The sequence below is a fragment of the Saccopteryx bilineata genome, chromosome 5 (genome assembly GCF_036850765.1).
Source record: "Saccopteryx bilineata isolate mSacBil1 chromosome 5, mSacBil1_pri_phased_curated, whole genome shotgun sequence".
NCBI lineage: Eukaryota > Metazoa > Chordata > Mammalia > Chiroptera > Emballonuridae > Saccopteryx > Saccopteryx bilineata.
This window is the reverse complement of record NC_089494.1, coordinates 218,441,313-218,467,986: the sequence shown is the minus strand read 5'-3', so window position 1 is coordinate 218,467,986 and position 26,674 is coordinate 218,441,313. Positions and strand designations below refer to the sequence as shown.

General features: G+C 33.2%; 1 protein-coding gene across 11 annotated transcripts in view; it reads right to left on the bottom strand.

Annotated features, from left to right (window-relative positions):
* TECRL (trans-2,3-enoyl-CoA reductase like) overlaps window positions 1-26,674 on the bottom strand; it is a 92,799-nt gene that overhangs the window by 35,468 nt on the left and 30,657 nt on the right. For 10 of the 11 annotated variants that reach the window (XM_066232849.1, XM_066232846.1, XM_066232852.1 and 7 more), the window contains exons 3-4: window positions 11,022-11,066; window positions 7,451-7,554 (exon numbers count right to left, since the gene is read on the bottom strand). In XM_066232849.1, coding sequence (XP_066088946.1) covers window positions 7,451-7,554; window positions 11,022-11,066 — 149 coding nt within the window. The remainder of the gene's footprint in view (window positions 1-7,450; window positions 7,555-11,021; window positions 11,067-26,674) is intronic. The other variant, XM_066232847.1, reaches the window with a different exon arrangement.

Here is a 26,674-nt window from a genome sequence, read left to right as displayed (position 1 = left end):
GGAAAGATTAAGGATATATACATGACAGTGATAAATTTGACAGCATTACTACATTGTTTTGCCAATTTTCATTAATTTATCAGGAAGAAAACTTGTACATTTTTCTCAACTATGCAACTGTGAACATTGATTAGAAAATATATACTTTATATGTGATGAAATGTTGTATAGGCATATTGTTAGAATATATGACACTAGAAAGCCCGGCGGTCATATGAAATGACCGCTGTTCTAGATATTATAAATTGTAATTAAAATGATCTGTGCAAAGGTATCTGCTAATTCAAACTGAATTACCCATGGCAGGCGACGAGGACGCCCCTTTGCTTAGTGCCCCACGGGGTTTCCCCCTTCTACTTGCTTAATTGCTTAAAGTAGAGTGTAATGAAGGAAACCACTGGAGGTACATTTCTTAAGAGCCACCACTAGCTCAATAAATAAAGGTGATTTAAATAATAAAATGTTAATTCACATGTCAAAGAAAACTGTTTTAATCCTTTTTGCATTTCCGTCAGCATTACTCTGTCATTTTTTTGCATTTCTCTCCTGCCTTTGTTCAAGGGACTCATTTTGTTGAGACAGGCTTTTTTGTCTTGCTTCTGAGGCAAGCCTTGTTTCTCTATGCTCATCAGTCTCATTTTGCCCAGAAAGTCGCATTTGCTCTGCGACTGAAGCAAGCCTTGTCTTTCTCTGCTCAGTGGTTTCTTTTTGTCGAGAAAGCCATTTTTGTGCAGCTTTAGCTCCTTTTCTCTCCTCTTCAGTGCTGTATTTTCTAGGAGGCATTCTTAAAAGAAATTACGTTAAGATGTAGTTTTTATGTAAAACAGATGATTGCCAATGTAAACAAATGTTCACCTTCCCCCTGACACGCTCAATTTGCATTCAGCCTTAAATTGTTTTAAAAGCAGATGATTGCCAATGCAAACAAATGTTCACCTTCCCCCTGACCCGCTCAATTTGTGTTCAGCTGTGGCAACTTCACCCCATTGGCTAGTACAGTTACACAAGCAACTAATAAGCTATCAGCAACAAACAGACACTTAAGCAGCATATAATAAAGATTTAAGTAAGTCATATATGTATATGCATATATATATGAAATTACATATATGTATGTGTTTGCACACACATATAAATAGCTATTTTTATATATTGGTTTTGTCAGTTATAATTCATTCTTTTAACAATATTTATCAGCTCACTAGCCAAGGAAGACCTGTACATGAGGATAAAAACAATGTAACATTTGATAAATGCAGTGTAAAAGCAACATTGTTACAAAAAGACAATAATAATTTATGGCATCCAACAGGCCTAATTATTCAGATACAAAAAATATTTACCTCCTTTGAATATCTACTAACAGAGAATGAGGAAAGCGACTGTTTATTACAATAAAAAGTTAAAATATTTTTGCCAATGCCATCTGAGTTAGTCAAATAAAATTTGAGTAAATTCTCTGTTACTATAGTATATATGAAAAATGTTGTGAAGAACAGTTAACCTGTACCAAATGTCATTCTTTATGAAGTTATTTAAAATACTATCACAAATGTGAAGTTTCTTTTGATAGGAGGAAATTAAATTATAGTCTTATCTCCTTCATCTCCTAAAATTAAATTGAAAGAGACTTTTAGCTTATAATAGCATGTTCTAAGGAGGTTCAGCTTTCAATCAAAAATGTTTATGCTGAAACATGTGGATTAAAACAATAGTTACAAATGAAGAATAAATCCTAATCTGAAAGTACTTAAAAATGATAAGAAGCAATTTTTGGACAATGCATCTTTCAAAAAAAAAGTCTTTCTGGGTACATATAGAAGAAATCAGAAGAGATGTTTTAATAAATGTAAAACAATCAGAAAATAGTTTCAGAATAAAAACAATCAAGAGCTAGATAGACAAATATTGACAGCCTTCTGAAAAAGAAATTGCTGTTTTCTGAAAAGAGAAACACCAAAACTAAAATAATAAGCAAATATGACAGGTCTAAGCCCCAGCAATTTAGACAAATTTATAAGGACAAGAAGCTGTATTATAACTTCCAAATTTAGTAGAGTTTCTTTTATCAAAATAAGCAAATAAACTTGCTTTTTACTTGGATGATCTATACTACTTGTAAATTACAGTTTATTTACAATATTAAATTATTTTCATGCTTCCCTTTAGAGAAACTTCTCTGAATTAAACTAATGTCCTCCTTTAAATATAAAATTCACTACCTCCACTAGGAAAACTAGGTAATTGGGATTTTTTTTTTTTTTTTGGTAATCTGTGGCATATTCAAATTGCTATCTGTCTAATCAAAAGAGGAAGTAGACGATAAGCTGTTCTGAAAAATAAAATAAAACATGCAACTGAATTGTTATTGAAAAGAACCCTTGTATTTAGACTGTACTTTATGCATTTCATCCTCTCATGAAAAAAAATTAATATTAGGGTGCTGCTGACTTTACTGATTTTCTCAAATAGAAATGGATAGTGGAGAACAAAATGAATTGCACATGTCACAGTTGTTGAAAATTAGCAACAAAACTAAAGTAGTGCCAACTTTAATCTTCTAAAGATAGGAGCGCTACTAATTAAAATTATGAGAGCATTTCCCAATAGTAATATCACTTTGTTCTCAAAGAGTATTATGGAAGCAACTGTGATAGAAGAAAGTTTTATCTTTTGTTTTATTTTGTTTGTTTACTCTAACAATTATATGAATAACATGTAATCAATAATTTTATTCAAGGAAACCATCTTAATGAGATCAGAGAGAAAATTTGAACAAAATGTTTTTTAGGCCTCAAAGGGCTACTAAGTCATTGAAAAATTAGAAAGTTAAGATTTTTTAAACAGAGCTTTAGAGTACTGATTGACCTGAAATATGAAGCCTAATATGAGCCTGATAAAAGCATCAATTCTTGTGAGGTTGCCCGAGAATGCAAGGAATAAAAGTTGTTTCCTGCTATCTTTCAAAGGCAGAGTTGGCCTTATGTAATCTACAGCATTTGGGGCAGAAATAGAAGAGTTACACCCTAAGAGTGAAGATGAAGCTCAGATAGATGCATCTCCACAGGTACTGAAACTCAGCCTGAATCGTTTTAAGCATTGATTGAATTAAGATGATGTGACCCAATAGGGCCATTAGTCTATCTGTAGAATGATAAATTATAAAAAAGATAATATTCTAAGCCACATCTTATCTTAAAGTCTTTCACAAATCTTCCTGCATTAAGGCTGACATATGGAGATATTCAAGGAGTGTAGATATTGTGACCAAAACCAAGAGAAACAGCAGACATTCAAAACAGGTGAACTAAAGATTTATCCTACAGGATTATTGGATACATACTTTATAAAACTACCTTTTATTTGTTCAAAGGAATAAAAAAACAAGTTTGAGATTTTTTGCAAATATTTGGAAACTCTGTAACAAACAAAAATATATGAAAACTTAACATGTGTCCCAGAAGGAGAATACAAAGAGAATTAAAAGGTAAAGAGAGTGGCCCTGGCCGGTTGGCTCAGCGGTAGAGCGTCGGCCTGGCGTGCGGGGGATCCGGGTTCGATTCCCGGCCAGGGCACATAGGAGAAGCGCCCATTTGCTTCTCCACCCCCCCCTCCTTCCTCCCTGTCTCTTTCTTCCCCTCCCACAGCGGAGGCTCCATTGGAGCAAAGATGGTCCGGGCGCTGGGGATGGCTCCTTGGCCTCTGCCCCAGGCGCTAGAGTGGCTCTGGTCGCGGCAGAGCGACGCCCCGGAGGGGCAGAGCGTCGCCCCTGGTGGGCGTGCCGGGTGGATCCCGGTCGGGCACATGCGGGAGTCTGTCTGACTGTCTCTCTCCGTTTCCAGCTTCAGAAAAATACAAAAATACAAAAAAAAAAAAAAAAAGGTAAAGAGAGTATCCTAAATACTTTTATCAGATTAAATACATATGTAAAGACTCAGGATTACACTGTGAACCCAAAATAGGATAAATAGAAACTGTGTGCACCATAGCCAAACTGCTGATGATAAGCAACAGAAAATTGTAAAATAAGTCAAAAACATTCAATTCAAAGCCATGTAGACTTCTCAACAGAAACAATGGGAGGCAAAAATCAAAATGATAAAATTTTGTGAATTAAATACAAAAATTACTGCTAATATAGGATTGTTTTTTTTTCTGCAAAAACATTCTCAAAGCACAAAATTTAAATAAATACATCTTATCATGGACAAAAAAAGAGTAATTAATGGCAGAACTACAGTAAATATATTATTATTCAGGAAGAAGAATAATTTTAATAAATGTAAGCTCACCATTAAAAATAACTAAATTGGCATTAAATGATAAATCTAAATAAATGTTGTTCATTTAATATTTCTTTAAAAGATATATAAATTAAAATATCCCACACAATAGATGATCCAGAAGCTCAAATATGTTAAAATTTATCCAGCTATCTATGAAATATATTCACATTAGTAAACTTAAGATAAATATGTTAGTATTTAATACTTTAAGGTGCACCATGTAATGTCTTGGGTAACCACTAGAATTACTAAACCAGAAGATATATACCAAAATATATACGAGGCTAATAGAAAATAAAATAGGATAATTAATTAAAAATGGAAAAAGAAAAAAAAGAGAATACAGATTATAAAACACATGAGGCAAATTGAAAGAAAATGTTAACTTTGACAGTAAAAATTACTTCTTTACAATAAAAATAAACTATGGTTAAAACGTAAAACATAAATTTATTAAACTATTGGAGGAAAATATAGAAGCAAATCTTCCAGATCCAGCATTAGACAACATTTGTATATGTGAGAAGGAAGGCAAGATCCTTAAGAAAAAAAATTAATAAGTTATTAATAAATTAGACTGCATTAAAGGTAAAATATTTTGCACCATAGCAAATATCAACAAATTTTGTTAAGATGTTGAAAAGACAAGTTAAAAACAGAGAAAATATTTATAAAAACCATGTGTCATATGGAGAATTTGTATCTAGATAAAAAAAAAGGTACTCTTAAAAATCAAGTGTCTCAGGTAAATAAAAACTTATGTTCACACAAATATCACACACTTAGAGATAATAGCTTTATTTGTAATCTCAAACACCAAAAACCACCCAAATGTCTATCAATGTGTGAATAGTTAAACAAACTCTGCTACATCTATACATCTGAATACTATTCAATTAAAAAACAAACAAAAAACCTGAGAATTTTTGCTTGAAACAACTGGGATGGATCCCAAAGGCACCATGCTTATAGAGAAATAAACATCAATCTCAAAACACTGTCTGATTCTCTTTATGAAATATTCTCTACATAACAAAAATATAGAGATGGAGATTTGTGGTTGTCTCAAGGCAGGGAAGATTATGTGTAAATACACAGGGGTAACATGTTGGAGTTCCTTTGTGGGAGTGGAACAATTCTGTTCCAATTTTTTTTTGTAGGCATATCAATCAATGCAACAAGTATATTGCACAGAGCTCTATGTACACACAAGAATGAATGTACAATATAATGATGAAAGCTAAGATCTTTAGTTTAGTTATTAGGATTTATATAGTGAGGATTATTATATTATTATATAAACCCATTCTCTAATCATTTTAATAAATTCAATTTTTTCAATAATTATGTGATAACATACACTTACATGATACGATATATTATTAAATATTAATTTTTACCTTGGTAAATTAAAGAGATTGTCTAAAAACATTCCGCTATGATAGTGCTCTTATTCTAGTAGTATATGCTTATATTTATAAGTATACAGAATATTATATGTGGTAAAATATTGCTTTTATTGTACAATTTAGTTGATATACATTTGGTGTGATTGTGCTGTAGTGTGTATACTTTTAGCATTTAATAGGACTGACTCATTTGGAACAAAAATGTGTGTGAACCAGAGGGCTAATTTAAATAATATTCTGCCTATCTCCAGAGTTCTCTTTGTTACATAAATGACTTTCCTCTCAAATAAGCTATAATTTTCCAGTACAATTGTCATAGAATTCCACCTTAGCACATTCTCTTCTCAGTGCTTATCCAACTGATGCAGCTGGAATTTCTAACTGACTCACAGTGAATGCTGCTTACTCTGACACAACTTCCCTAGACAAGATTCCCCTTTTCTCATTAATGCAGGCAAAGACCGAATATTTTAACCTATGAAGATCAAAATCTGCTTATATAAAATCTCTTTTAGCAAAGGTCTGTAGATATCACATTTAAGTACCTTTGCTTACCCAATATCTGCACTGATAGGTTGTTTTGTAAACATTATAATACATTTCACAAGGATTCAGAATATTATAAACTCAGTGTTTAGTGCAGAAAATCAGTATGCAAAAGTGGCAACACACTTTGGAATATAAAGCAATTATTTAACCAAAAAAACAGAAAGATTTTTTTTGTTAAAAGAAAAATTGTGCCTTGGCTAGATAGCTCAATTGGATAGTGCATCATCCCAAGCACAGAGGTTGCCAGTTCTATCCCAGGTCAGGGCCCATACAGGAAGAGATTGATGTTCTTGTCTGTTTCTCTTTCCCTTCCTCTCTCTCTAAAAATCAACAAAATAAATATTTAAAAAGAGATTGTGAGAGAGATATTGTTAGAAAAGTAGAGAATGAGGCAATATTTTAATGATCTTGAAATTCTTTCTTTGAGAATTAAATAATAACGCATAAGGTATCCTTCATTTGTAATCATTTGAAAAATTGATTGCTTAACTATAAAGGGAACTATAAAAGGAAAATCCAAAGTAGTAAAAATGATAATGTTGATCACTGATGCTGGTAAAAAGAAAAAAACATTATTAATATAAATTATTATGATGGTTCCTCAAAAATCTTTACAACATAAATTTTTAAACTGAAATATAGAATGATAGCACTATTCTTTGTATAGCAATGTCAAAGTTTATTAGTTTAAAATTTTCATTGCCTCTGTCACTAAATATCACATAGTATTTCTCCTTGATGCTGAATATATTCCAATCACTCATGAAGAATTCAACACTTGACACCCTCTTCCCAGACCAAAGTCTTACTACTTTACTCTTAGTTTCCAAAATGCCCACTCCCCGACTTAGAACATTTTTAATAAATGTTTTATCTCCCTTATTTTCAATATGAAAAAGATCTTCATTATCACCAGACTCCAAGAAAGAAAGCTGAAGAAATATCATTCAAACTGACAAGGTACAGGGGGAGCAGAAATAGGGCCATAAGTCACTGGATAGAGTGACGTATGAAAATAAACTTGTCTTCCTATTTTCAACTGTTCCGTATTCCATTGCTCCAATTCTTAAATACCTGTCAGTACAATGTTTTGTTTCTCTATAAATTATTTGATATATATATATATATATATATGTTTCACATTAGCAAATAGTTTACATCAGAATGTAGGACCTATATTGCATTTCAAATAAATATCATACTTACTGTAGTCCAACTGACCTGCTGACCTAGGTCTGTAAAATAGAGTGTAACAATGGAGGAAGCTGCAACACTTTGAATGGTTATGTAGTCCTTCAAAAATGGCCCACCTTAAATAATAAGAAAACTTTATTTTAATACAATTTCAAGGAAAAATGATAAATAAATTTTAATGAGAAACCAATAAAAGCTAAGGTGAATTTTACATAGAAATTGTGATGTATAATAAACTTTGAAAAAAATAATATATAAAGATACCATTTTACAAAATGTATCTAGGAAATTTTCAAGTGCTCAGTGGTTTCCCCATTTTATCTAAACAAAGTAAGCTAACAACAGCTATCATCCTATCGTGTCCTCAAAAAATGTAATAGATAATGTCATAATCAAATATAATGCAAGGTATTTTTAAAGTATAATTTTGGGTGTCAGTGAATATACTTCTCATCTTTTCCCTAAATTATTTTTTTATAATATAAATTAGTTTAGGTAAAATTATTTAAATGGTTATTGCAAAGTGCCAGGGAAGAGTAGGGGTTTACTTTTTAAAAGACCACTTGGATACTGTGTAGAAAGTGGGAGAAAAGAAAGCAAGAAGATAATTTGGAAAGAACTTAGAATTTGTCAAGAGGTGAATGATATTTGTTTGGATTAGGTGGCAGTGGTGGAAATGTTAAAAATCATCAGTTCTTGATATATTTTGAACATAGACTAGCTTCAACTGAAGAGGAGAAGATTCAGTAAGATTAAGACTGGTCTTAGATCTTTGATCTGAGTGTATTCCATCTTCTCATGAAGAAGCCTGAGGAAGGAGCAAGACTGATGGGTGATAATTAAGATTTCAATTAGGGTATCTTGTGTGTGATAACTATCAGACATTTAGTAGGAGCTATTAAATAGGTATTTGGGTAGATGTGTCTATAGGTATTCAAAATGTTTTAAATTTAATCTCATCAGATTTGTTGAGATTATTTATGTATTCAGTTAAAAAAGAAAACAATAGAAACAGATACCAGATACAGAGCTTTCTAGCTCTTAGGATATCGAAATAGTAAGAGAAACATACAGCAAAGAATACAGAACAGAGAATCCAGACACATTGTGTCTTCAAGCTAATAAATGAGTGTTATTTTAAGCTGCTTGATTTATGGTAAATTGTGGCACAACAATAAGAAGTTAATACAACATGAATCAGAGTAAAAACTGATATCCAAATGGTCAGTGATGTTGTGTGACAATCATGTATAGCTTGAAATGTTAATAAGGTCAAAAAATTCTAATGTACTACTTGAAAGATGCTGAAAACATCTTTCCAACATGCACCTATTGATGCATTAGAGGCAGGGATTAGTTTCTACGCTTCTTACACCCTTGCTAACTTCAAGAGACAAAGCGCTGGTATTACATTTTAAAATGTGGTCCCATCAATATGATATATGGATAAAAAAAAAACTGACAGAATTCAGACATATCATTAATTATAGCACTCTTAGATTCAGTTATCAGAGACTACTCTCTTTGGCCTTCCATGCCCATGTCTTTTTCTAAAGAGAGAGGAATATGTAGAACCAAGAGAACATGTCTAATTTGAGCCATGCCATTACATCCTGTATCATATTTCAGCCATTTAAGGTTCTGGAGTTTTTCTGCATAAAATAATGCAAGTAATACATCTTCCTTGAATATTTCCTCTCAAGAATTGGCCAGATTCTAAGGTGTATACTTCTAAGCCTAGGGGTTTATCAAGGCTGTTGTATACAGAGTGTGGACAGTGGGATCAGTAATATGAACAAACAGAAGGGCTAGCTCTACCCATGTCTCACCTTTCTATTGTAGAAAACCAATAATTCTAAGAATCAGAAATTCAACCGTTTACTTCCAGGATATTATGAACTCTTGGTAATTAACCCAGGTGGAAAGAGAGAACATATTTTAGGTGCCAGTTTGTATGACATATTTATTGCAATGATGGCCACAGTTCTTCACAATTTCCATATCCACACCACTAACAATATGACTTTTAGTTTCTCCCAGTAAGAATTGGTGTCTACTTCTTCACCGCTTGACTATAGGTTAGCCCAGTGATTTGCTTTAACAAACCAGGAGACAGGGCAAGGGATCAGATGCTTGTTCCAAACCTGGACCTCAGAAATTCTTGAGTGCTTGTATATTTGTTTATACTCCTGATTCCATCATGAGAACAAGTGTAAAATATTCTTTCAAAACCTAAGAGACCACAGAGAACCGAGAACATCATTGTCTACTTATCTCACTAATTGAAAAAATTTAAAATACATCATCATATTTCTATCCAAAGATACCTGACTCGATTCCATTCAGATCACACACTGGTGGGCCCAACAAGGCAAATCAATGAGGGGAATGTAAAAAATCATATTTCAAAAAGATTGATCTAACAGAAATTCCCCAGTCCCTCATAGTGTCCTTCAGACTGAAATTACATTTGACATTGATGTCTGTGGCATTCTCAGAGTCTTCTTTATATGAGTCAAGGTCAGAAAACAAAACCATTTTTTCATTTTATGTTATTTCATAATCCATGTGTTGAAAGGCATTTATGTGCCTGGCACATGCCAGGCCCTGAAGAGATAAAAATAAACAAGACAGTGATTCGTCTCTTTTAAACTCTAGCCAGATGGGAATCTGTCTGGAACATTTGAACTTGGAAGAATTTGAGCCCTTCAAGAAAATGTGACTCTAAGAATGCCATGGATTCCTGTTTTCAACATAGACATCTTAGGCAGGATAGAATGTCTAAGATAACAATGAGAGCAACTGCAACATCTTAGAGAGATACAGGGAGATCACCATTTGTCCACATCTGACTTTGGTTAGCTGAAAAGTGATAGCCTGAATATGATATTTAAAAAGCACCAGGAAGTAAATGCTGTTCCCCACACTGTATGAAAAAATTTAGAGGTTGACATTTCTTAATAGACACCCCTTGTTACCTTTATGGCCTTTGACTAAGTATTTCTCCAAAATTTACCTTCTGCCCACAACTTTTATTTAACAATTTCAGTTTCAGGGTTCTGTTGATCCAATGTCAATAACAATGATTCTTAGCAGGATTCATTTCTAAATGTACCTATTTATAAATTGTCTGAATAGAGAATAGGGTTTAAAACTTGGGGCTTAATAATGAGTATAATAATTCTCCTTCTAATTCATTTGTTTCTGTTCCCACATAACTCACTTATCCTGTTTTAGGACAGCAAAAACAGAAAAAAGAAATTAAACAGCTAACCTGTATTCCCAAGCATATATGAGAAAGGAGAAAAAGAGGGAATAAATCAATAAGAGCTCAAGACAGAAATATGTTGGTTAGATGTTGCCTCCAATACACATTGATAGTGAGTGGCAAAAATTATCCCTTTGAAATTAAAATGCCTCATCCATAAAAATGGAGCACTGGCTTGTTGGAAAGATCACATGCAATAACATAGTCATAGAATTTACTATAGAGCTTGCCATTTACTAAGTGATTAAATTAGCTATTGGTGACAGAAAAGGGATTCCACATTAAATAAATAGATAAATGACGGTTGTTTCTTACCATGTTCTAGCTGCAGTCCAACTCGGGAAGGGTACCATTTAGGACCTATTCAGTGACAAATAATAATATTTAATTGTCAACACAAAAGCAAACACATTTATAAATCTACATGTTTTCAATGGAAGACAGATTGAATCTTAGGAAGGGAATGACATGGTTATCCAGTGTCAGAAATGGAGACTGTAGTTACCCTGGGCAGGACACTAAGAAGCAGTGATAGTTCTAAAAGAAAGCATGATGGGAGCTTTAGTGGTGGTAATTTTCTTCCTTTTGATCTTGGGACTGGTTAATGAGATGCATTCAATATATAGATATGTATAACATGTACTTTATGCAAGTTATTTTTCAGTAAAAAAACTTAAGCACCTTCATCTAACAATGGAGGGCTTTGTTCTCATGTAATATGTATTTAATACTGGCATATGAAAGTGGGTTATTTTCTCTATTAAAACTAAGGTGCTCTATCACAATAATGTGTATTATTGACTTTTAATATTATGGGCATATTGAACATGGTAGAAATATCACTTCAGTATCTGCTAATTATACTACCATTAGGAATAAATAGATTACTAAAGAATTCTTTCATGATAGAAAAATCAAAGCATCTTCACTATATACTGCCTAATAAAAATATTGGTTTAGAATTACCAGCATATAGTAATATTCTCTTAAAATAAATCCTATGTTAGTTTAAAGTCTCTATTGAAAATTTTATTTTTGCTTATGAGGTCTAATTTTAAGCAAAGAACTATGGTACATAATAAATTAAAAAAAAGTATTGTCAAAGAAATATTCCACAATTACTTTGTCTTCAAAACATTTTTTTAAGTGTCAGTAAGAGTGATGATAATGAGACATAACTAGACTATTGCCATCCATTCTTTCTAAATTTACTGTAAGAAAAACAATTTATACTTACAAGTTCTAATGAAAAAATAACTCATAAGTCAAAAATTCTAATCACCAGTTAAAAGCTATTTAGGATTATATATAAACAAAATTTAGTGATAACATGGCAAATGAAGAAAGCATAAATATTTAATTCTGACATTTGATTCTTTTATATTAGAAAATATGCAGATAAAGTCACATTATTTTTCTTTTGTTTTTGAACTTACTAAAAGAGTTATTTATATACCCATATGGGAATGTATATACCATTATTTGTGGAAAAATATTTAAAAAGAGCTACATGATTACTCACAGTGAAAATCTGCTTCCAGAGAAGATATGATGCAAATGAATGCAAGAGCGATTTCTACAGTTTTAATTAAGTTTCCAATTTGGGGTTATTGGAAAAAATACAAACCGTAAGAGCATCCATTTGTATTTGACAAATAGTCATTGAACAGCTGTGATTAGTATAAATAAGTAGTCATACTCTGACCATTCTAATAATCATGTTAGACATTACTTTCAATAATGCTTTATGATGCATTTAATGGTGGAAATGTCAATGCAAAACTAACTTTATCATCCCAGTGGTCGGCAAACTCATTAGTCAACAGAGCCAAATATCAACAGTACAACGATCAAAATTTCTTTTGAGAGCCAAATTTTTTAAACTTAAACTATATATGTAGGTACATTGTTATTAACTTAGAGTACTCCTAATTAAGCGTGGAAGAGCCACACTCAAGAGGCCAAAGAGCTGCATGTGCCTCGCAAGCTGCAGTTTGCTGACCACTGTTAAGGAAATATATTTGTCTATAACTACATGAGTGAATTCAGACAGAAGTCACAATGCTGATGAGTCAGAGAACTTAGAAGCTCTGAACACCCTCAGGAAAATTCTTGTTCTTCCAACTCTTTCAAAATGGATAAACTATAAAACTACTTTTGAAGTAAAACTTGACATTTATATATATATTGGATCTTAGATCATCGTATGCTAGTGAAAGAAAGTTATTAACTGCCTGTGTAAACCTTTAGATTAGTTTTAACTATCTTCTATTACCTGAGATATTTTAAAAGAACAAAACATACATTTTCTGAAAAGTTCTTTACTTGTTGTAGTAAGGTAAAGTAGGCTAAAAGAATGGCAGACAAAAAAGACAGTTATAAAGGTAAAAGGACGTAGGTTACAAAAGGATTTTTTAGCTTGCATGGTCTAGAAGGTTGTTTATAATGTTAAGTATACTGAACTTGAATAACTGGCTCACAGTTTAATTATAATTGTGTAGTAAAAATATGCATTGGCTAGTATCTTCAATTATTTAAGTTGCTGAACTAACGTTATTTGTATAACTTTTACTATATTTTAGCCATGCTCTGGAGCTGTTGTATTTTTTTTTCTTTATAAGTGGAAGTGTTCATATCACTATATGATTATTTTATTTTATTTTTTTCCTTAAGTGACAATCAAAAGACAGAGAGAAATACTCCAACATGTGCCCCAAACTAAGATCCATCAGACAATCCCCCTATAGGGCAATGTTCTGCCTATCTGGGGCCATTGTTTCATTGCTCGGCAACTGAGCTATTTTAGTGCCTGAGGCAAGGAAATGGAGCCATCCTCAACAACCACTGCTAACTTGTTCAAACTGAGCCATGGCTGCAAAAGGAAAAGAAAGATATAGAGAAGGAGACGAGAGAGGTGGAGGGGTGGGGAAGCAGATGGTGGGGAAGCAGATCCTGTGTGTCCTGACTGGGAATTGAACTGGGACATCTACAGGCTGGGTTGACACTCTACTGCTGAGCCAACTGGCCAGGGCAAATAATGTTCTAAATACGTAATGTTTTCATATAATTCAAATGTACTTATTTTAATAAGGTGGCATTTTTCAAACTGTTGGTTGTGATCTATTAGTAAGTTAAAAAATGGAATCAGTGTGTGGTTCTCAGCATTGTAGAAAGGAAATAAAAGGAATAACATGGAATACAGTCTAATGAGATAAAATATAAAATAAAGAATAGAAATAAATTGTCCCAGCAAAGGATATTGGATCAAATTCTGGATAGACAGTATTATTATTATTTTATTAACTTTTATTTCAATAGTTTGAATATTGTGTCTTTAATAGGACTAATATGCATTTTTTATTCTGAATTATAGTAAAAATGTTTGAACTTCATGGTTCTAAAATTATATATTTTTAAATTTTGGAAAATTATTTATTAAAGAACTTATACATAAAAATTGGTATCAGTGATTTAATTAAATCCTGTAAGAAAAAATATATGAATTGTTTAAATATTTTATTTCTTCAAAAAGATATTTTTTAAATTTTAAGTGATTAAGGAAAAAGACATATAAATTATATTAGATTTAAATAATCCTAAATGTTATAAGCATCATTCACTCGAGTGCATATAGTAGATGCCTGTCTGTTTTTATTTTTAACTTAAGAACATGTTACTTGCTATCATTTTGTTTATGATCAGATTTTTTTAATAAGATATTGGTCAACAGTATAAATTTTAACTTAAATACACCCCTTGTGTTTTTAGAGATTTAATTATAAAAGTAATTAAAGGCAGCATTAAACAAGTGAAATATTTTATTCTTGACTTACTGGTTCCATGCATTATTTCTTTGCTCAGATGAAAATATAAAGCCATTTAGTAACCAAAACATACAGACTAAAGCATACAAATATTAAGTTATTTTGTATAATATCAATACATAATTTATAATATAATAATTATTACTGATAACCCTTGATTACAAATAGTAATAAATTCTTAACCAAGGCCTTACCTGTGGTAGTGCAGTGGATAAAGTGTCAACCTAGAACACACTGAGGTCACCTGTTTGAAACCGTGGGCTTGCATGGTTGAGGCACATATGGGAATTGATGCTTCCTGCTCCTCCCCACCTTCTCTTTCTCTCTCTCTCTCTACCTATCTATGCCCATCGTTCTTTTTCCTCACTAAAAGGAATAAACTCTTAAGAAAAATTTTAAAATACTTAACCAAAACCTGTGTGTCATATTATTGCTGAAAAATAAAACATACAAAAGAAAAAAATGGAGAAATTTTTAGAAATAATTATTATCCTTGATAACCTAGAACAGTGGTTTTCAAACCTTTTGAAGTCAGGACGCATTTAACATCCTACAAATAATTGTAGGTGCACTATATACAAATTTCTGAGAAATATGTTATAAAAATCGAATATTAAAGAAAAAAAAGTTCAAGCGTGCTTTTATGGTAATTAAACTAAATAAATATGACAAAATTAAATTTATTCTGACATTAAAATACATTTTTTTTTGTATTTTTCTGAAGCTGGAAACGGGGAGAGACAGTCAGACAGACTCCCGCATGCGCCAGACCGGGATCCACCCGGCACACCCACCAGGGGCGATGCTCTGCCCCTCCGGGGTGTCGCTCTGCCGCGACCAGAGCCACTCTAGCACCTGGGGCAGAGGCCAAGGAGCCATCCCCAGCGCCCGGGCCATCTTTGCTCCAATGGGGCCTCAGCTGTGGGAGGGGAAGAGAGAGACAGAGGAAGGAGAGGGGGAGGGGTGGAGAAGCAAATGGGCGCTTCTCCTGTGTGCCCTGGCCAGGAATCAAACCCGGGACTTCTGCACGCCAGGCCAACGCTCTACCACTGAGCCAAACGGCCAGGGCTAAAATACATTTTTATGTTACACTTTTTGAGTTATACTTTTAGAATTCATAAAAAAGAGGTTAAAAAATTAAATGACAAAAACGTTATCATTTTATTTATATAGATACTTTCTTAGTAAGATTTAGTAAATTCAGCAAGTCCCAGCGCAAATGTGTTAAGTTTTTTCATTCTTGTGTTTATGAGAAACATGAGCCTGATGTGTCCTAGCAATTTCTTCAATGTTTGGGCATATATTTGAAAGGCAAACTCTCATTTCCTCATCAAAACATTGAAGAATTCTTCTCTTTTTACTCTTAATTGTGTTGAGGGTAGAAAATCCTAATTCACATAAATAGGATGTTGAAAATTGTAGTAAAATGTTCAAAGCTTTTGTAGATATTGCCACATATTCTTCTTTTGTAGAAATCCAAAAGACTTCAAGAGATAATTCCTTATGTTTAGTCATCAATCCAAAACCCCCACCATACATATCTTCTTAACTTTATACCAAACAAAGGATAGAAGAAACTTGCCTCCAGTCCTTCTGGGGCACATGGGTGGTAGTGTAAACAATCCAGCGCCACAGCTTAACAGGCTTTTGCAACCTAATTAGGCAAGTGAGGTGGGGGTTGGACAGACTGTCAGCTTACAGCTAATTCCACACACCTCTGTTCCCCAAAAATCTAAACTCCAAAAACCCTGTTGGTTTTTTGGTCCCAAACAGGCACATATTTCTCTGGAATACCATAGGGCGCACCTGGAAATTACATCACTATGGCGCACACTTTGAGAACTACTGACCTAGAACCTTGAATTCTTTACTTAAGACTCTAAAACTTGTCTCTTAACCCCTACTCTTTCTTGATATCACCAGTACTACCAAGAAGAAGAAATTCTAAGGAGAATTAAGTGTCAGTTATAGTCAAGGGGAAATAAAATACCATACTTGAAATATAGTCAGTAATACTGTAATAAGTTTCAGATAGGTATTAGTCTTCTCTGGGTGATCAAGCCTTAAGTTATATGATTTGTTTATAACATAGTTTAATCACTATATTATACATTTGAAACTAATATAATATTGTATGTCATCTATAATTGGTAAAAAGGAATTAAAAGACACTATTTAATTCATGTAATGAAATATTTATAGTGATCCATGGAGAAAGAAAATGGTGGCAAATTTTTTAAATTAAATTTATTGAGATAATCCTGGTTAACAATATTATATAAGTTTCAGGTGCACAATTCTACAACACATCTCTGAACACTGTATTGTGTGTTTGCCACTACCAAGTTAAGTCTGTCTATAACCATTAATCTCCCTTATATTTTCCTGCACCTCACTCCCCTGTCACACTGTTGTGGTGACCAATTTTTATTGTTTACATTCTGTGCTTTCTGTGGCTGGTATCATGAGCTGGGATGAAATTTAAATAGAAAAAATATTGTTCTGAGAAATATGCTATGCAGATTTGGCTCTGTTCAAGAGTTTAATGGGAGAAAGAAAAACAAAGCTCTACAAGTTTCTACATGGCTTACTTCAATCCCTTAAGATTTCAGAACTTCTTGTAGGAGAAAAAAGTGAAATAGAATGTTTTTTAAAGAAAATGTAAAATAATGACATTATTAGTCCAACTACCAAATCTTACCCAGCAGACCGTTTCTTAGTAGATGAAAATCTAATGAATCAACTTTGAGAAAAACAAATTGATTCCAGGGCTAGCAGGTGATATAAACTAAATGATATTGATCAAAGATACTTGCATATATGTAGAGAATTCAGAATAAAATGATAGAATATACATATACTTAATTATATAAAATAATAAAGATAATGATAATTTATATTGATATATAAACATAAGAAACTGGACAGTAATGTACAAAATAATAGGTATTTGTATTTAAAGTATTTTAAATATCTTGTGTTTTTAGGAAGAGTGGAGAAATAGTGATCAATCATAGATTTTGATTAAATTATTTTTAAATAAACAGTTTTATTAATAAATGTCATGCTTCTATGAAGTCAAACTTCTTTTAGTTTCTTCCATTTATTTTCTTTGTTCTGGCACTCACAGAAGTATACAACTTTCTCCTTTTCTATCAGGTAAAAGGTTGCTCCAACTGGAAATTCTCATGTGTATAAAACAAAATTAAAAAATAAAAATAAAAATAAAAAAAAATAAAAAAAAAAAAACAACAAAATTAAGGGACATGAAGTGTTAAACAATGAATAGAATGATAAATAAAATACATGATAGCATGACAGAATGTGTGCATTGCAAGAGACTATTATTATTTTGGTTGTATTGCTTTATTAATTAGTACAGTACTGTTATACATTTTCCAAACATTAAAAGCCTAAGTGTCTGAAAAAAAGTGTAGGCACATGAATTCTGTTTCCTTTTTCATAAGAAATAAACAAACTATTATTATACAAAACTCTGTCTTGATGTACTAAAATACTGGCTGCTGATTTAATATTGTTGAATCAGTTTTATTTGTTAGAAATGATTCAATTATTACATTTCTTCATTGGAACTGAATGAACCACTTAGTTCTCTGTAAACCATTTTTTTACTGTCTTAAAAGAGCCACCTAGATAATTAAGTAATCAAGCTAAAATGGAATCAAGAAAGCCAGTAAGATATGACATGTATGATAGTGTTTATGTATCAGAAAAGTAAGAGAATGGTTTCTCATTCCATACTTAACAACAACAAACAATTTTAACACTCAAACCAGCATCAACAAACATGTAATTTTGCTGTCTTTGGAAAGAAAATGTATCTGCTAGAGTTTACTGTTACAAAGCACTCAAAAAAGAAAGACAAAGTGCTATCACACTGTATAATCAGCAATCTCCGAGCAAGGCTTCCATAGGAAAACAGACATGTTTCTAAAAATGGAAAATTTTACAGCTGTATGAACATATATTCAAAATTATAAAATAAAAAAGTATGAAAGCAAGGAGCATAAAATAACAAGCCAATTTCACAAATATATTTTGTAAAATACGAGACACAAAACAAGAAAAATGTGGGACAAGAAGAGCATACAGAGCACAACACACCTATTTCTTTATCCTCACTGGTTTACATTTATAGTCAGTTTATTCACTTAATTGCCCACCGTACTTGTAGGGAACTACCAGGATGGATCCATCATGCCTACATTTTCATTTCCATTAGACCTCATTAGCTGTCCAAGTCTCCTGGACAACAAACATCACCATGACAACTCTTCCAATTTTGCTTTGAAGAACTACTAATTAAACCTGGCTACCTCTCCATGCTTTCTAATACTCCCCTAATGTACTTACAGCACTCATAGTCTGTTGTCATTGGCAGGATCTCCTTATATCAATGATCTATTAAAGAGTTATTTTCTTTTGTTGCTCCCAACAAGGTAAACACACACACACACACACACACACGCACACACAGGCACACACACATACACACACACGAGTATAACAACATTGGTGCTGGATATAGTAGGGTAGTAAGGGTAAGATAGTAGAGTGGGTCAATATATGAGAAAATGTATTGAACAGAAGACTATTATAAGTATCTAGATTTAAAATTTTAAATATTTAAACTGTGGTTGTGAGATTTTAGATATACCATTGGCATAGAATTGGTAATTTTTTTCAGTAGTACTCATTTACTTAATAGAAATCCACTCCAAAAATTACATTGTAATATACAATCTAATAATTAAAAATATATAATATTACTATGTGTACAGAAACCTACACAACCACGTGTATATATACACATATACAAATAGTTATTCCTATAATGGAGATATTTCATTTGTTCTGGGATTGGGCAAGTTTATATTTACCATTCCTGAAACCTAATATCTTCAAATATAAACAAAATACCTAGGGTAAATATGGTTTCTCATTATTACACTATTTTTAGGACTGTTATATCCAAAAACAGTTGTTAGGGAAACCAGATAAATAATTTAGAAATTGAAAATCTTCCACATGAAACATAGGGCACTATAATGGCATTTCTACACTGCAAGGTAATTTTGTATAAAGCACATTTTTCTATTTATTGTCCCAAGGATTACTTCATTTCAGTTTTAACCAATGCTTAGAATTTGGAGAAAAAACCTTGAATGTTTTCAGAATGAATATATTACCACAGCTTTCTCTGTCAAATTCTATTGAACCCCTGCAGAGATATCTGAAAATTATTTAAGATATTGAGATGATACATTGGCTATTGAATATACATTTAAAAGTTTTAGAAAGGGACAGGTTTTATTTCATGCATTCCTTAATGATGTTTCCTAAACCATGGAATTCATTGAAAGTACTCAAAAAAAGAAAAATGTAGAATTAAAAGAGAAGAATGTTGAAAATAGAGAAATAATATTTAAGAGGCATCATGAGAAATTCTCTCTCTCTCTCTTTTTTTTTTTTTTTTTTTTGTATTTTTCTGAAGCTGGAAACAGGGAGAGATAGACTCCCGCATGCGCCCGACCGGGATCCACCTGGCTCGCCCACCAGGGGGCGATGCTCTGCCCCTGCGGGGCATTGCTCTGTTGCAGCCAGAGCCACTCTAGCGCCTGGGGCAGAGGCCAAGGAGCCATCCCCAGCGCCCGGGCCATCTTTGCTCCAATGGAGCCTTGCTGTGGGAGGGGAAGAGAGAGACAGAGAGGAAGGAGAGGGGGAGGGGTGGAGAAGCAGATGGGCACTTCTCCTGTGTGCTCTGGCCGGGAATCGAACCTGGGACTCCCGCACGCCAGGCCAACGCTCTACCACTGAGCCAACCGGCCAGGGCCTGAGAAATTCTCTTAATGGTTTGAGAATGAGAGGACAGAAAAGATAAAGAAAGTATAAAATCAAGTAGGCAATTAGTTACAATCAAATAGGAGTCAAACAAAGAGAAAAGTAGTATATATGTCAAATGCAATTGACAATTCAAGCTACAATTGACCAAAAATGTTCCACTGCCTTAGTGGATAAAAAAAATAAGAAATGTCAGTGATCTTAGAAAGATGTTGGCATGCTAACAAATAAATCTGTTTTGAGGAGAATCCTAACTTTTAGATAGTTGAAGGAATGATGATATTATCATAGTGATTTTTAAGTTGGGAATTTTTTGATAAAAGAACAAAGAAGTGTTCCTGACTGCTTAGCTCAGCCAGTTAAGACTGTTGTTCCCAAATCACAAGGTTGTGGGTTCAATAACTGGACAGGGCACACATGAAAAGCAACCAGTGAGTGCATGGCTAAGTGGAACAACAAATGAATGCTTCCCTTCCTCCTCCTCTCTCTCTTCATTTCTCTCTTTCTCTAGATAGATGACAGATAGATGATAGATAGATAGATAGATAGATAGATAGATAGATAGATAGATAGATAATAGGTAAATGATGATAGTTAGATGATAGATAAATAGATGATAGATAGATGATAGATAGATAGATAGATAGATAGAGAGATAGATAGAGAGATAGATGATAGATAGATCCCTAGCTGGATAGCTCAGTTGGTTGGAACATTGTTGCAGAGCATGGAGGTTGCCAGTTTGATTCCCCTATCAGGGTACATGAGCAGCTTGATGTAGCTCGATGTTCCCTTTCACTTTGCCTGAAAGAAAGAAAGAGAGAGAGAGAGAGAGAGAGAGAGAGAAAGAAAGAAAGAAAGGGAAATAGAAAGGAGAGAGAAAAAGGAGAGAGGAAGGAAGGAAGGAAGGAAGGAAGGAAGGAAGGAAGGAAGGAAGGAAGGAAGGAAGGAAGGAAGGAAGGAAGGAAGGAAGGAAGGAAGGAGGGAAGGAAAGAAGGGAGGGAGGGAGGGAGGGAGGGAGGGAGAGCAGTTAAGGTAAAGTACAAACTACAGTTTTAAACTAGGTGACACCTCAGAAGAAGGGTGATATTTTAGAAAATGTACATAATCTCAGTAAGTTTCAGAAACTAAGAGTTCTGAAGTTACAATAAAGTGTTTAGAATAGTAAATGGCCATGTGCTTTGCTCAGCTTTTATAATAATAGTAAATTATAACTATGAGAAACCTCACAGTTTAAATAAAAGGGTAAGGAGGTAAAACAGCAGAAAAGTAAAAGTTTCAGAGAAACAAGTCATTTTAAGATTAGCATATTTGTATAGTTATCATTTAGATGTAATTTTCAAAGTAATGTCATGGCTTAGAATGAAAAAATACCTGAAAACCTGATATAAAACCTCTCAAAGAAAATAAAGAAAAGGTGGGTAGGTAAGTAGGGAAAAAAAAGGAAAATTAGGAGATAATATACTAGAATGACATAAAAATTATAATAGGTGCAGTTTTATGAAATAAATGACTTAAATTTTAAAAGTACACTAGATGAATGATGCACTATGGATTGTTACAAATGTTATATAAAGAACTCATACAACTTAACACTAAACTAACAAACAATTCAAACATAAAAATAAGCAGAGTACCTGAACAGACACTTCTTCCAAAAAGACATATAAATAGCTAACAGACATATGAAAAGATGTTCAACTCCACTAGCTGTTAGGGAAAAGGGAATCAAAATGGGAATCTAAACTACAATGAGATACCACTTCACAACTGTTAGAGTGGCTGTTATCAATAAGACATAATTTTTGAGAGGTTGTGGAGAAAAAGAAACCCTTATTCCCTGCTGGTGGGAATGTAAACTGGTAGAGCCACTATGGAAAACAGTTGAAGGCTCCACAAAAAATTAAGAATATAGTTACCATATCACCCACCAATGCCTTTCTGGACAACTACCCCAAAATTTGAAAACTCTTTTTTTTTTTTTGCAAAGATAAATGCATTGCTATTTTTATTGTAGCATTATGCATGGTACCCAATACATGCAAACAACCAAAGTGCTTTTCTGATAGATAATTCAATTAAAAATATGTGGTGTCCTTGTACAATGGAATTCTACTCAACCATAAGAAAACATGAAATACTGCCATTTGTAACATGGATGGATCCTGAGAATTTCATGATAAGCAAAATAAGTCAGAAAAAGTCAAGAATCATATGATTTCACTGATATGTGGGTTATAAGATGGAAAGTAACAAAGGAACAAGAAAAACAAAAGCTCATAAACACAGTCAACAATATGGTGGTTACCAAAGGGAAAGAAGAGTCATGAGCAATAAGAGGAAAAGGGAGTCAAATATATGGTGAAGGAAGGAGACTTGACTTTGGGTGGTAGACACACAATGCAATATACAGAGCTGCTGTCATAGAACTGTGCACTTGAAACCTATGTAACCTTATTAACCATTGCCACCTAGTGAATTTAATTTTAAATATATGTAATGATAAATTGCATATATAATTTGTAATTATAAATATTTAGTAAAACTCCAAATGATACGGTAGAATTTCAATCTAAAATATTCTTCCTAGATTAAATCTTTTGCTTCTGATTTTTTAAATCATTTAGGTACAGCTTGGAAATGACCAACTTAGTTTTATAAGCTCAAAAGGTACTGTAATAGGGAAATAAAATATTCTAATGTTAAGAACACAGTTAATCATTGTTTGAAGTTTCTGAAAATACTTTGCATAAAAGAAGTTAGCTGGGTATGATTTCTTAATTCAAATAGAAAATTTAATAATTTTTAGAAAACCGACTTTAATCATTTCTATACTTTCTTATTTCTATAGTCAAAAAAGTAAATATCTTTACTTTAATGATTTCTATAATTTCTTTGCTCTATCGTCAAAAAGTAAACATCTAACTATATATTCATTTTATGAAAATACCCTAACATTAATCATGCACACACCCAAACACATATATCTAAAGCCTACATGTTAAAAAGCTTTCCCTATAAAAATATTTTCTTGACATCTTTTTGTACACATATATATTGATCTACATGATCAATAATAGTGTAGATATATTATACTTTGGCTTGGGTATGTAAAACACATTGTATGAATATACACTTTTATTCTAAAATAAAGAAATATATGCTTATTTAGTCAATGATATTTTCTGAGTGGTGAAAATACTTACTGACCATTTAATGTTTATTTTGCATAGGCACACAGCGGTATCTCTAGTCATGAATGAGAATGGTGATAATAGAAAGATAATGCTTTATTCCTTTTCAGTTTTAGCATTTTAGGAAATTTGCCTTGCATATTGATTTTCTTAGAGTAAAAAGTAAAGTTATGATTATCTTGCAAAAACAACATCATTTATTGAATCTGATGCTGAGCTAACCAAGTACATACAAGTCAAGAAAGAAATCATACATGAAAATGAGATATTGGCATACTGTTATCTTTTGAAATTATAGAAAATAGTGTGATACAATTAATCACATCTGGATTTAACAATTGATAAATTTTTATTTTTATATATTTTAAATTTAATGTACTGAGGCACGTTTCAAGTGCATAGCTCTGCAGAACCTCATCTATACATGGCATTGTGTCTGTCGCTTAATCCCTTTACCTTCTTTCAATGAGATTATTTGTCTTTTCAAGAAATTTATAACAAGATCCAAGTAACTATTTGAATATGAACTATTTTATAAAATGTAAAAATGAAAGATATTTTCCATTAACTAGGTAAATGGGAAAATGTATAAAACAAATAACTTACTTTATGTCACTTTCTTACAGTAATGGAGTCATTAATAAAGCATTTTAAAAGCTAATGTGCTTGCTTTAGATTGTTTCCATAGAATTACAGTGTGATATATTTTGTGTCTTTCTAAAAACTTCCTTAAGAAAGAAAATCTTGGGGAAGAGAGAAAAATATTGCTGCTTCAAGCTATATCTTAATAGACTTCATTGGGTTTTTATATTACACATCATACATTATGTCAATAATCCTGTTACTGAATAAAATTTAACTGGAAATAGTAGCTTCCAAAATGCAAAAAAAAAAAGTAAAAGAAAAAATAAAAAGAAAATTTATTATTCATTAAAGTTTGAGAGACGATCTTTGTACCTGCGGTTCTAGTGATCTGTGTGCTTCATCGATTCGTATTATTTGAGGGCAGTCCATTTTAGACTATGATGACCAGCCTTTCTCACTATCTAGACATCTGTCTCCTTTGGAAATGTAAATATCCTCACACAATCACATACTCAAGTATAAATTAGAAATCTATCATTTGGTATAGAGTGTCTTTTTTAATATACAGTGCATCTATAATGTAGATATTTGTTCAATTTCCATTGTTGCTAATTCGGACATTTTGATTCTTGAGAATTATAAAACAATTTTGTTTCATAGTATCTAGCATGGGTAACATTACAGTGCAATAAAAGATTATCAAAATTTACTGTGACATTGCACTGCAATGTGCAGATTTAAAGGCTGTGCTATGAAGGAAAAACATTTTACATACAGAATCACACCTCATGCACTTTAGAAATTTTTGTTATGACAGTTTGATTACATGAAACTTGACTAGCAAAACAGCCATTTCTTCCTAACATTATGATCTAGTAAGATTCTGTGAACAAGGAATATCATTTAGGTAAATAGAAGCCTCAACACTTTTGTGAGTATCCGATGACATTAAGTATATAGCAATGAAAATCTGAAGTAGTCACAGAGAGAAGAGGTACTTTACATTTTCAATACTGGGACATTAATATGTGCTGGTGGTTTTCACTGTGAGTTAGATTGAAGCCACAAAGAAAACACTGGCTTAGTTAAGAAATTTAAGAGATATACATATTGCAAGGGCCTTTTAATCAGAAGGTTTAGGGGCAAAAATTAATTGTATTCTTTTATACATGTTTAGCTAAATTTCAAAACAGAAAACAATGAGATATATATAGTAAGAAGCTATGTTTTAAAAAATATGTTATTATGCTTTGTGATGTATAGTACATATTACGTACCATGAGGAGATAGATTTGAACTGACATTTCTTATTAAAGTAGTATTTCACAATGTTTGCAGCTCTTAATACGTTGGTGGAAAATACATGTTTTAGTTTTTTGGTTTGTTTTCATCTCAAGTTGCCACTTTAAAAGCAAACAAATAAATATTTATTTTATTTTATTATTTTTAAAAATTTTTTATTTTATTTATTCATTTTAGAGAGGAGAGAGAGAGAGGGAGAGAGAGAGAGACAGAGACAGAGAGAGGAGAGAGAGACAGGGAAGAGGAGCTGGAAGCATCAAATCCCATATGTGCCTTGACCAGGCAAGCCCAGGTTTTCGAAACGGCAACCTCAGCATTTCCAGGTCGACGCTTTATATACTGCGCCACCACAGGTCAGGCAAATATTTACTTTAATTTAAAAATTAGGGAAGTCATCTTTGTAAGGTATTTTTCCCCACCGAGAAGGAAGGAAGAGGGCCGGAGCCACAAAGTGTGGAATAAGGAAACGGCTTTATTGAGTACAGAGCGCGCATCCCGCCTGGCAAGGTTCCCTGGCCCCGAGGAAAGAAACATGGAGGCTAGGGAAGTTGCAAAGATTAAACCGCGTCGCAGATATTTAAAGGGTCCCTCTAGGGAAGTGGAGCTACTATGACGTGGTGAAATTTCACTGACTGGCAGACAATAGCTTCTTTCCAAATGGTTCCTGGGAAGCTTCCTTTGGCGGGCTTGATTGTGGGCAGTCCTAGCCAAAGTTCCCGGGCCTGGGTTCCCATGTGACCATGCCTCTATCCACCAACCTTACATTCTGACCTTTTGTGTTAAATAGAAAAAGGGCACCATTTATTTGTCTGGCTACTTCCTGCTGAATAGGGGCGTCGTGGGGAGGGAGAGATCAGAAGGTGGTGGCTTGGAGGGTTGTCAAGAGGAACATCTGTGTGGCTGTGACTGAAGAAACTTCGCAAATGCGGTCCCACTTGTTGCAGAACCCTGGGTTCTCTGAGTCTAGGCCGTGTCCTAGGAGTTCGAGCGATGCACCCACCTGACTGGATTGGCCTTCCATTTGGGCGGTTTGTCCTCCACGTAGAGGCGCTGAGGAAAAAACCTGTTGCCCAAAGAGGCAATCTCTCTGCCAGTGACTGGGCTGCTTGCAGTCAGGGCAGGGCTCAGTGGGCAGCCGTGGGCAGGGGCCCTGCCGGGACCGGTGGTCCTGCTTGCCACACTTAAAGCAAGCTGCTGGTGG